At 46.4% G+C, this 12,965-nt stretch overlaps 1 protein-coding gene across 1 annotated transcript in view; it reads left to right on the forward strand.

Annotated features, from left to right (window-relative positions):
* The first annotated feature begins 713 nt into the window (after positions 1-713).
* The window catches only part of LOC141112515 (kelch domain-containing protein 1-like), a 49,802-nt gene continuing 37,550 nt past the window's right edge, over positions 714-12,965 (forward strand). Inside the window, exon 1 of the mRNA XM_073605413.1 lies at positions 714-908. Within this exon, the coding sequence (XP_073461514.1) occupies positions 844-908 (65 nt within the window). The 5' untranslated portion in view covers positions 714-843. The remainder of the gene's footprint in view (positions 909-12,965) is intronic.

Here is a 12,965-nt window from a genome sequence, read left to right on the forward strand (position 1 = left end):
TCGATCTCCTATCTTGTAGACACTATAACTTTTGCGCAAACCAATCAATATATGCTTATTTCGATTTTTATTACCAAAAATATGTAGAATACATATTGACCTAAACGGAGAAAAAAAATTAGCTTTTTTTTTAAAAAAAAAAAAAAATGGGGATATTTATTATAGCAAAAAAGTACAAAATAGTTTTTTTCAAAATTGTTGCTTTTTTTGTTTATAGCACAAAAAATAAAAACCGCAGAGGCGATCAAATACCACCAAAAGAAAGCTCTATTTGTGGGAAAAAAAGGACGTCAATTTTGTTTGGGTACAGCGTCACATGACTGCACAATTGTCATTTAACGGGACGCAGTGCCGCATCGCAAAAAATGGCCTGGTCATTGAGCAGTCAAATCTTCCGGGTCTGAAGTGGTTAATTGTACCTTCGGTGAGAGCTGCAATAATAAAAACAAAAGGAATGTTAGATGATATCAGGACAGCACACAGAGCTGCATGCTGGTGATCATTGTGAAGGAGATGTCGGCTGTGATTGCGATTTGCACCATTCCCATCCCTCTGACAGTCAGCACACACGCTCCGTCCTTTACCATTCCACTGTCAGGAAATCACACAGCGATCAGCTGACAAAGCAGACAGCCAACCGCCGCTCTCCATTCCCCACACTACAAACAAGGGGCGTGCCTAAGAGAGAGCTCTACGGATGCTGATAGGCCAGGTGGGCGGAAACAAGAACGGCATGGAACGATGTGGGCGGGGTTTGTATGTGGCGGGTGTTTTTGGAGTTGCACAGGATAATCTGGCGGGAAGCTGTTTTCGGACACGGAGAGGCGGAACTATACGGAGGACATGGAGGGACTGCCGGAATTCTACGTCCTGTGTAATACCTGGGAGCCCCCCGTGAGACTGAACCGGTAATGAGAGGGAGGGGAGGAGCTCCGTATTTATAGCACCTGTGTGGGGGATTTATTCGTCCTGTGACGTCAGGCGGGGAGCGGGTCTGGGCTCACTATCCTTCATACTGCACCATGGTACATGGCTCAGTGTTCCCATAATGGGCACAGGCTGGTCATAGGGGGTTTTGCTGCACTGCGTTACTTTAATTGACAATTGCGCGGTCGTGCGACACTGTACCCAAATAAAATCTGTCATTTTTCCCCACAAGTAGAGCTTTCTTTAGGTGGTATTTGATCACCCCTCCAGTTTTTATTTTTTGCGCTATCAACAAAAAAGACCGACAATTTTTGAAAAAAATTTTTTTTTTTACTTTCTGCTATTAAGGCCCCTTTCACACGGGACGGATCCGTGTTGATCCGCCCCGTGTTTATCCGCTGCTCAGCGGGGATCGCTCCGCTTTCCCCAGCTGAGCAGGCAGATGACAGGGCGGGACCCGCACACTGTGCAAGGACCGCCCTGTCAGATCTCCGCTCTCCCCTATGGGGGATCGGAGGAACACGGACCGTCTGTCCGTGTTCCTCCGATCCGCTCTGCAGATGGATAGAAAAATAGGATTTTCTTCCGTCCGCAGAATCGGACGAGAGTGGAGCCGGACAACATCGGGTGTTAGCAGATGTACATCCGCTGACACCCGCTATCCCATAGGGATGCATGTATGTCCGTATTTCATCTGAACACGGATGGATGAAATACGGACATACGGTCCACATGTGTGAAAGGGGCCAAAAGATCCAAAAAAAAAGAAAACAAATTCCTTATGAATTTAGGTTAATATGTATTCTGCTACATGTTTTTGGTAAAAAAATCCTAATAAGCGTATATTGATTGGTTTTCACAAGCTTTAAAGCGTCTACAAACGATGGGACGTATTTATGGAATTTTTATTTATTCTTTAGTAATGGTGGCGATCAGCGACTTATAGCGGGACTGTGGTTTTTGTGGCGGACAATCAGACACTAAGGCCCCTTTCACACTACTGCGATTTCGCGGCCGCGATTTTGGGGAATCCAGTGTAAACTTGAGGTCTATGAACCTCAACTCCCATCAAAGTCGGACCAAAGTAGTGCAGGGACTACTTTGAAGTGGCACAGATATGAATGGTACTCGTTGGAAGTCATGGGGTATGACTTGTCATGCGACTTTGCAGTCCCAAGTGTGAAAGGGGCCTAAGGCTGCATTCACACTGGAGCAAATCGTTTTCGGGCAGAAGTCGTGCGTTTTTGCCACGATTTTGTACAGGTCAAAAGGTCACCAAAGTAAAAAGCAGAAAAACGCCTGAATTGAGCGACAAAGCTCCAGAACTTTTTTGAGCTTCAGGCGACATGGAGGGGAGATCTGGACCAACTCCATAGAGAAGAATTGAATTTTTTTTCTCCTCCAGTGTTTTGGAGCGTCAAGCTACAAACGCTGAATTGTGAATGGGGCCTTATACAGTGATAGGTGCTAAAAATATGCGCTGTCCCTGTACTGACACTGGCAGGGAAGGGGTTAACATCAGGGGCGATCAAAGGGTTACCTGTGTGCCTAACCTGTGTTTTTGTGTACACTGTGTGCTGCTTTTACTAAGGGAAGAGAAGGATTCTAATCCCTGTTTTGCAGAGACACAGGATCGGTTCCTTCCCTCCTGTCCAGAACTGAGATATGCCTTGTTTACATAGGCATTTCTCAGTTCTCTGTGCATTGCCGACAATCAGCGGGTGCTGGACAGTGGCAGCTGGTGGGTTTTAGTTTTGGGGGGGAGGGGGTGGGGCAGAAAACAACCGATACCGCCCCCCCACCCGGGCAGGGGGACAGGCTGCTGCGGGCATCTGGGAGCATCTCCTGTATCCTCTTTCCTTCTGAGATCACGGCGGCTTCCGCCATGCATCTCCCCTAGGCATCCAATAGGATCGCCTGACCTTTCAGCCAATTGGGAAACGGGTAACAGACCCGTGCTTCTTGATTGTTGGAGAGGCGATTCAGTGTTAGAAAAGCAAATATTTTGCTTTTCTAACACATCTGGGTGGGCACCACCACGCCAGTTACAGTGTCTACTGTCCTGGTGCTCCAGGGCCTTCCAAAATGTGATAGGTAGTCTGGAAATTAGATGTATAATTTATGCGTCTAGAAAACCTGGAAATGGGTAGCCAGATGTAATGACATATGTTTACACCTGGCTACATCCGATTCGGTCCAGCAAAAACAAACGGAAGGGGATCCGTTCCCCTCCATCTGGCTGGACTGGATCGAAAGGCAGTCGGGTGTACACGGACACGCGGCCCATTTACATCCAACTGCCCTTAGAACAGGCTGTGTCTGTGCTGCATAGGCAGAGCGGACACAGACCTGTTATGTGCTGCCTCGCTCAGCAGGGGATCATCGAACAGATCCTCTGCTGAGCAAAACTGGATACAGCCTGTGTAAAAGGATCCTTAGGTCCTCAATAAATGAGTTAGGCAGTCAGTACAACAGGACTATTCAATTTTCAAATATACAGTATCTCACAAAAGTGAGTACACCCCTCACATTTTGTAAATATTTAATTCTATCTTTTCATGTGACAACACTGAAGAAATGACACTTTGCTACAATGTAAAGTAGTGAGTGTACAACTTGTATAACAGTGTAAGTTTGCTAAAATAAAAAAACAATGTGTCTGCGCTAGAAAAAATCGCTGCACTCAAAGTGCAGTACCCCTAGGTGCTAAAGTATAAAGTGCACAGTGCTATGTGAAACACAGCAAGTGAGTGATCAAACAAAACAACATATCCATTAAAATATCAAAATAAAATACAAGAGGATATAACAAACAGTGAATAAATGAAGTCCAAAAACGTGTATATCCAATGATATAAAAGTGCCCAAATAAATTAGTCCAAAAATTTGGTGAATTTCACATATCCTATCTTCCAAACTGTGCCACCAAAAAACATGCTGTGGTGTCTTCCAGCCGCCCCCACAGGTGTATATGCTCACCTTCCTGTGTGTGACACAGCGATTAGACTATGTCAAACAAAGCCTTGGAGCCACTCCTGTGCTCATTAGGAACCAGCTGTGCAGACTTCCAATGTTCTCAAGTGGAGATGGTTTATGCAAGAGAAAAAAACTCCATAGCGCAATATGTAGGTATAAAGGATTTTAAAATAATCAGCTCCCCTCACATATATGTGCATGCGTAAAACTACCCCTAAGTGCTAAAGTATAAAGTGCACAGTGCTATGTGAAACACAGCAAGTGAGTGATCAAACAAAACAACATATCAATTAAAATATCAAAATAAAATACAAGAGGATATAACAAACAGTGAATAAATGAAGTCCAAAAACGTGTATATCCAATGATATAAAAGTGCCCAAATAAATTAGTCCAAAAATTTGGTGAATTTCACATATCCTATCTTCCAAACTGTGCCACCAAAAAACATGCTGTGGTGTCTTCCAGCCGCCCCCACAGGTGTATATGCTCACCTTCCTGTGTGTGACACAGCGATTAGACTATGTCAAACAAAGCCTTGGAGCCACTCCTGTGCTCATTAGGAACCAGCTGTGCAGACTTCCAATGTTCTCAAGTGGAGATGGTTTATGCAAGAGAAAAAAACTCCATAGCGCAATATGTAGGTATAAAGGATTTTAATCAAATAATCAGCTCCCCTCACTGGGGTACTCACATATTGTGGGTGCGTGAGTGCACCATCCTTAACAAGCATAAAACGGTCAATCTCTCGGTGTGGTGTGCGGTGCGGCGTGTGTAACGAAAATCTCCTGCTCTCTCTCTGCTGACAGCTCCGTCCAGGCCCCTCCCCTACGCGTGTTCGGCACCGGGACCACGTGCCTTCTTCAGGGGGATTCCCCCTGAAGAAGGCACGTGGTCCCGGTGCCGAACACGCGTAGGGGAGGGGCCTGGACGGAGCTGTCAGCAGAGAGAGAGCAGGAGATTTTCGTTACACACGCCGCACCGCACACCACACCGAGAGATTGACCGTTTTATGCTTGTTAAGGATGGTGCACTCACGCACCCACAATATGTGAGTACCCCAGTGAGGGGAGCTGATTATTTGATTAAAATCCTTTATACCTACATATTGCGCTATGGAGTTTTTTTCTCTTGCATAAACCATCTCCACTTGAGAACATTGGAAGTCTGCACAGCTGGTTCCTAATGAGCACAGGAGTGGCTCCAAGGCTTTGTTTGACATAGTCTAATCGCTGTGTCACACACAGGAAGGTGAGCATATACACCTGTGGGGGCGGCTGGAAGACACCACAGCATGTTTTTTGGTGGCACAGTTTGGAAGATAGGATATGTGAAATTCACCAAATTTTTGGACTAATTTATTTGGGCACTTTTATATCATTGGATATACACGTTTTTGGACTTCATTTATTCACTGTTTGTTATATCCTCTTGTATTTTATTTTGATATTTTAATTGATATGTTGTTTTGTTTGATCACTCACTTGCTGTGTTTCACATAGCACTGTGCACTTTATACTTTAGCACTTAGGGGTAGTTTTACGCATGCACATATATGTGAGGGGAGCTGATTATTTTAAAATCCTTTATACCTACATATTGCGCTATGGAGTTTTTTTCTCTTGCATAAACCATCTCCACTTGAGAACATTGGAAGTCTGCACAGCTGGTTCCTAATGAGCACAGGAGTGGCTCCAAGGCTTTGTTTGACATAGTCTAATCGCTGTGTCACACACAGGAAGGTGAGCATATACACCTGTGGGGGCGGCTGGAAGACACCACAGCATGTTTTTTGGTGGCACAGTTTGGAAGATAGGATATGTGAAATTCACCAAATTTTTGGACTAATTTATTTGGGCACTTTTATATCATTGGATATACACGTTTTTGGACTTCATTTATTCACTGTTTGTTATATCCTCTTGTATTTTATTTTGATATTTTAATGGATATGTTGTTTTGTTTGATCACTCACTTGCTGTGTTTCACATAGCACTGTGCACTTTATACTTTAGCACCTAGGGGTACTGCACTTTGAGTGCAGCGATTTTTTCTAGCGCAGACACATTGTTTTTTTATTTTAATACTTTGCACGAATATGGAACGTGACTGAGTGTTTGCAGCTGGTCTCCACTGTTCACTTATTATTTTGTAGGCATTTATCCGTAAGTGGCTCGCAGGGTTTCATATATATTTAGTGTAAGTTTGCTGTCCCCTCAAAATAACTCAACACACAGCCATAAATGTCTAAACCGCTGGCAACAAAAGTGAGTACACCCCTAAGTGAAAATGTCCAAATTGGGGCCCAATTAGCCATTTTCCCTCCCCCGTGTCGTGACTCATTAGTGTTACAAGGTCTCATGGGGAGACCTTGGGGAGCAGTTGTGTTAAATTTGGTTTTATCTCTCTCATACTGGTCACTGGAAGTTCAAAATGGCACCTCATGGCAAAGAACTCTCTGTGGATCTGAAAAAAAGAATTGTTGCTCTACATAAAGATGGCCAAGGCTATATTAAGATTGCCAAGACCCTGACACTGAGCTGCAGCATGGTGGCCAAGACCATACAGCGGTTTAACAGGAGAGGTTCCACTCAAAACAGGCCTCGCCATGGTCGACCAAAGAAGTTGAGTGCATGTGCTCAGCATCATATCCAAAGGTTGTCTTTGGGAAAAGGACGTATGAGTGCTGCTAGCATTGCTGCAGAGGTTGAAGGGGTGGGGGGGTCAGCCTGTCAGTGCTCAGACCATACGCCGCACACTGCATCAAATTTGTGTATATGGCTGTTGTCCCAGAAGGAAGCACAAAAAAGCCCACAAACAGTTTTTTGAAGACAAGCAAACTCTGGACATGGATTACTGGAACCATGTCCTGTGGTCTGATGAGACCAAGATAAACTTATTTGGTTCAGATGGTGTCAAGCGTGTGTGGCAGCAACCAGGTGAGGAGTACAAAGACAAGTGTGTCTTGCCTATAGTTAAGCAAGGTGGTGGGAGTGTCAATGTCTGGGGCTGCATGAGTGCTGCCGGCACTGGGGAGCTACAGTTCATTGAGGAAACCATGATTGCCAACATGTACTGTGACATACTGAAGCAGAGCATGATCCCCTCCCTTCTGAGACTGGGCCACAGGGCAGTATTCCAACATAACGACCCCAAACACAACTCGAAGATGACCACTGCCTTGCTAAAGAAGCTGAAGGTAAAGGTTATGGATTGGCCAAGCATGTCCCCAGACCTAAACCCTATTGAGCATCTGTGGGGCATCCTCAAATGGAAGGTGGAGGAGCACACGGTCTCTAACATCCACCAGCTCCATGATGTCGTCATGGAGGAGTGGAAGAGGACTCCAGTGGCAACCTGTGAAGCTCTGGTGAACTCCATGCCCAAGAGAGTTAAGGCATTGCTGGAAAATAATGGTAGCCACTCAAAATGTTTTCACTTAGGGGTGTACTCACTTTTGTTACCAGCGGTTTAGACATTAATGGCTGTGTTGCGTTATTTTGAGGGGACAGCAAATTTACACTGCTATACAAGCTGTACACTCACTACTTTACATTGTAGCAAAGTATAATTTCTTCAGTGTTGTCACATGAAAAGATATAATAAAATATTACAAAAATGTGAGGGGTGTACTCACTTTTGTGAGATACTGTATGAGCAGTTTTTGTACCTTTAAGCTGGTCATAGATGGTTTTTTTTTTTGTTTTTTTTTGTTTTTTTTTGATCTAGACCGCTGGCTGGATTGACCTAAGTTCTCCAACGTTCCTATTCAACAGAAGGCAATCTAATGACTGCCTTCTGTTTAACAGGGACACCCACATATGGATCAAAATTCAACTGGACCCCGCTGAATTGTTCGAGTTTCAATCCATCTATGGCCAGTTTTAAAGTGGTTGTTAAGCCAATTTTCTTTGTTCTATAGTTCCCTCTGTTAGATAACATTAAGCTCCTCAGTGTATGTGATTTATAAAAATATGCTGCCTAATACCTTATTTTCGAGCACCGTTTTTACGCTCACGTTGACTGCCCGCTGGTCTCCTCTGCCGATCTGATAGCTGCAGGGGGAGGGTCTGGGCATCAGTCACCCTCGCTTGGAAATCAGGTAATAGGCGGCATATTTTTATAAATCACATACACTGGGGAGCTTAATGTTATCCAACAGAGGGAACTATAGAACGAAAACACTGTTATTTTTACAGCAGGAGGGGGGGATCAAGGAACGGACTGAGCTGACAGGCAGGCGGGGGGACAGAAGAAGGAGCAGATGATGGAAGCACGTAAACTGAGCACGGTGTCAGGGTTCAGCAGCCATGATAAACCCTGGTCAGTTTACAGGGGGGAGGGAAGAACCAGGAATGTCAGCTAGGTATTTCAGGTGTTACAGGGGGCCAAATTACACAGCACAAGCACTGTGCTGTATAATATGCTTTGAAGTAGGGTTGTCCTGATACCACTCTTTTAAGACCGAGTACAAGTACCGATACTCTTTTTCAAGTACTCGCCGATTCAGATACTTTTTTTTTTCTTTTTAATGTCATGTGACAGTTTTCAAAGCACAGTACAGATTAGGTAGCATTGATGACCACGGACTGATGGCTGGCAGTGACAGGTGGCACTGACAGCTGGCTGGCACTTATAGGCAGCACTTATAGGCATTGGGCACTGATAGGTGGCATTTATGGGCCATGATGGGCAGGCACTGAAATGCAGCCAGCAAAAATTACATGAGAGGAAAGGCTGCCTGCGACGCCCATCTTGGTACTCCTTGCACTCGACCGCATAAAAGCAGCAGCGGACATCTTGTTACACCCAGCCCGAACTATATGGGCTGGGTGTAACAAGATGTCCGCTGCTGGCTTACTGCGACCGAGTGCAGGGTGTACCAAGATGGGTGTTGGGATGGCACGGAGCGTCACTTCTGTTGTTCCGCCCGCTGACTTCGATTGCGCCGCCTCTCCCAGGTATCCGATTAGGCATCAGGAGCATTTGCGAGTACAAATGCTCGGTATTGGTCCCGATACCGATACTAGAATTGGGAAAACCCTACTTTAAAGGGTAACAAACACTTTGAAGCTGATCTCCATCTTATGATATAATTTTACATAGGTCATTTAGGCCAGCTTGGCCCAAATGTCCCTCACTAACATGTGAGGCAGCTGGATGTGCTATAAAAACTGTGTATGTAGCCGAAGTCAGGTTGTGACATCATCAGCCTGCTTCTCTGGCTGAGCCAATCAGAGGAAGATTTGTATTTATTGATCGAATACATTGGTTTCTCTGGATGGTTGAGCTCAAACCCTCAAAGGATAACTTTACCTTTCTGAACATGTTAAATGTTACACCTGTATTTGGGGGTGTAACATGTTCTTCACCCCTCCCTACCTATGACAGCATTGCATCCACTGTTGCGAATTAAAAATAGTGTCACTGTGCGGGGCTCCTTCTGCACAACCACGCTATTCATTCACAGGGTTCTGTGACTGAAGGATCTACAGGTTCTGTCTGCCAATGTGGCAGACTGTTTAGTTCTCAATGAATTGCGAAGGCACTGGTGAGAACTCTCATAGCACATTGATTGTTCCTGGACTATAGTAACTGTCTTTTGATCACGATGCAATGCTCTGCAGGCTCCTAAGAAAAAAAGCAATAAATGCATGATTTTTACCTGCAAACAAATATGCATTTCTCCAGTCGTCCGTCCAGGACACTGCAGGAGAGACCGGCTCCACCTCCGGAGGCAGGAAACACAAATAATTGTTTAAAGGGCAGTCACCATTCCTCTTCCTCAGTCTTTTGTGTTTCCTCTACCGGAGGAGGAGTAGGTTATGGAGCTCCGTCTTTCCTGAGCCTAGGAAGGCTGTCTAGAAGGGGGAGTGTGCGCTACCTGTGTAGGTACGAAGGGCCCTGGTCAGGCTGCAGTGGAAGCTAGTACCAGTGCTTCTCCTCCAGAAAAAGCCCAGGGAGGGCTGGACGTCCGCCGCAGGGCTCTTGCCAGCAGGGGGCGAATCCTCGGCCGGACCAGAAGCCAGTGGGTTTCCTTGCTAGAGCAGTGCAGGGGGCAGGCATGGTCCTTGAGTTCCGGCCTTTGGAGCGCAGGAGCGGCAGGGCTTCCACTTCTGGCTCCGGGTCCCGCGGCGAGCGAGGATGCCGAATTCGTGGACGATTGATTTACACTGGTCATAAGTGCAGTGGCATGATGTTGCAGGAGGAGGACACATCCATGGAAGCGACGCAGAGTGGCAGTGGTGCTGGCCCAGCTCAGGTAGGGTCCCTAGGTATCTCTCTCGCATTGGATCCAGGCTTAGGGGCCTTGAGAATCCAATTATGGCTGCTGGGGTAGCACTGTGGTGTCGGTGATACACCCAGGAAAGAGGGTGTTTGACAGCATTTTTCCCCCCTTCTCTCCTTCTCCCTTTTCTCCTGGTCTAGGCTCAGGCCAAAGAATCGGAGAAGTCAGGAGGGAAAAAGAGGTTCCCGTCTTGCATGACCAGATTTAAAGAGGGTTGAAACAAACCGCTCTGCCAGCCATGTATAGACAAACTAGTCTACAAAGAGGCAACGGGGCATGTAAAGACTTAATCTCGGGTGTGAAGAAGGAAATGCAGGCAATTTAGTCAATGCTGTCGAGCCTTGAGACCCCAAAACAGCGAGTTGAAGAACCTCTCGTTACAGCCCCAGAGGAGGGTGGTGGAATGGAAGAGGAAGAATCGGATTCTTACGAGGAGCTGAGTGAAGTAGCCTCATCCAAAAGTATACCGGGATAAAATCACCTAGATACAGGAGGAGGTTGACGCCTTGCTGGGGGTAATCTATGAAACCCTGGAGATTAAGGAAGAACAGGTTTCTCTTTCCATACATGACCAAATGTACCAGACCCTGAAGGAAGACCAAGGCAGGGTATTTTCGGTACACAATGCCTTATCAGAATCCATCAAAAAAGAGTGGGTGGAAAGCTTAAAAAGGAGGTTCCCCTTTAACGAGGACCCCCTCCTGTGTGTGGAACAAACTTTCAAAGTTGGACGGAGCATTTTTGCAATGCACAAAGTCAACTGAGGTCGCGTTTGAGGACATGGGGGTTCTTAAGGAACTCATGGATAAAAGGATGGAGGTGTTACTAAAGAGGTCATGGGAAGTAGTCATGGCTAACTTAAAGCTGGCAGTGGCTACAATGGTAGTGGCCCGCAATTTGGAGGTCTGGTTATACCAACTGCAGGCACACTTGGAAGGAGGGACTTCACGGAAGGAAATCCTGGACTCGCTGTCTGTTACAAAAGGTGGCAGATGTCTCAGCAGAGTCTATCAAGCTTTCGGCTAAAGCCTCTGCCTTGGTTAACTCTTCTTGCTGCACTCTGTGGTCTGGGAATCCGGCCTCAAAAAGAAGACTCTGCGGCATTCCATTTGAGGGAGATCTTTTATTCGGGAAGGACCTAGATAAGGTCTTAGACCGGACTGCTGATAAAAAGAAGGCTTTTCTGGTTGAAGGCAAAGGCCCCGGAAAAGCACTGTTTTCAACCTCAAAGGCCTCAGGGGCAGGCCCCTAAAACGACCATTAAAAAACAGTGGGGGAGGGGAAAACAGAAGGGAGGCATCCTCTTTTCCTCTCCAAAAAAAAACAAAACCCCAATGATATGGTCCCAGTGGGAAGGAGATTTGGGAAGTTCCTCCCACAGTGGGAAAAAATTACCCCCAATGGAGGATAATCAGGGAGGGGTACCGAATTCAATTCATGGGTACTCCACCCACAAGAACGTTCGTAACCTCCCCTCCCAGGGATCCTCAGCAGGCGGCAGTACTTCTATCTCAAATTGGCTACCTGATAGACCAGCGGGTGCTCATTCCAGTACCACAGCAAGAGACAAATCTGAGTTTCTATTCGCACGTTTTCGTGGTACAGTAACCATCGGGCAAGTTCTGCCTAATTCTAAATTTAAAGTCTCTAAACAAGAGGGTGGTCTACAAAAATTTCAGATGGAGACAATTTTTACGGCAAAGGCAATCCTCCCCCCAAATTGCTTTATGGCTTCCCTCGACCTGAGGGACACATATTTGCATATCCCAATCAACAAAGACACGCAGAAGTTTTTGAGGGTGGTGATCAAGTGGGGGAAGAGTGTCTGCCATCTCCAGTTCAGGGCTCTGCCGTTTGGCCTGTCCTCATCCCTCCCAGGATTTTCACGAAGGTCCTGGCAGAGGCACTAGGTCCCCTGAAACTAAAGGAGATCTCAATCATCCCGCATTTAGACAACCTTTTATTTTTTGCCCCCACCTTGCCTCAATTACAGAGGGATCTGAGGGTGGCCATTGCTTTTCTGGAAGACTTGGGGTGGTTGATTAAACCAAGAAAAATCGACCCCCGACACAAGCGTTACCTAGGCTACAGGGTGAATTCGGTAACACAGAAAGTCTATCTTATGGAGTAGAAGGTGGAAAAAGTAAAGCTTACAGCAGCCTTTCTTCAAAACAATCAGGCGGTGTCCATCAGAATAGCCATGTCAGGCCTGGGTCTCTTGGCTGCAACGATCCCAGCAGTTCCGTGGGCAAGGGCCCATTTCAGGTTTCTCCAGGCTGATATCCTAAGAAACTGGGACGGGGGACAACAATCACTGGACGAGACCTTCCACCTATCACCAAAGACCAAGAGGTCCTTTTGGTGGTGGGGAAACGAGGAGAACCTCCTGCAGGGTCTCCAGTGGTCCTTTCCGATGTCCGCTTTTATCACCATGGATGCCAGTGCTTGGGGATGGGGGGCCCACTGGGGATCAGAAGTGGTCCTGGTCCAGAATGGAGTGCCAAAGGTCAGCCAATTGGAGGAAGTTGCAGGCAATTTGGGAAGCCCTGAGGGCATTTGCCAAGGAATTGAGAGATCACCATGTACAGGTCCTTTCGGACAGCCTAGTAGCGGTCTCATATCATGTACAGGTCCTTTCGGACAGCCTAGTAGCAGTCTCATATATCAACAAGCAGGGAGGAACAATGTGTCCTTCCCTGATCCGGTTGGCAAAGGCCATTTTTACCTGGGCAGAGATCAACCCGAGTTCAAACTCCGCAGTCCACCTCAAGGG

Source organism: Aquarana catesbeiana, linkage group LG11 (assembly GCF_042186555.1).
Source record: "Aquarana catesbeiana isolate 2022-GZ linkage group LG11, ASM4218655v1, whole genome shotgun sequence".
Classification (NCBI taxonomy): Eukaryota; Metazoa; Chordata; class Amphibia; order Anura; family Ranidae; genus Aquarana; species Aquarana catesbeiana.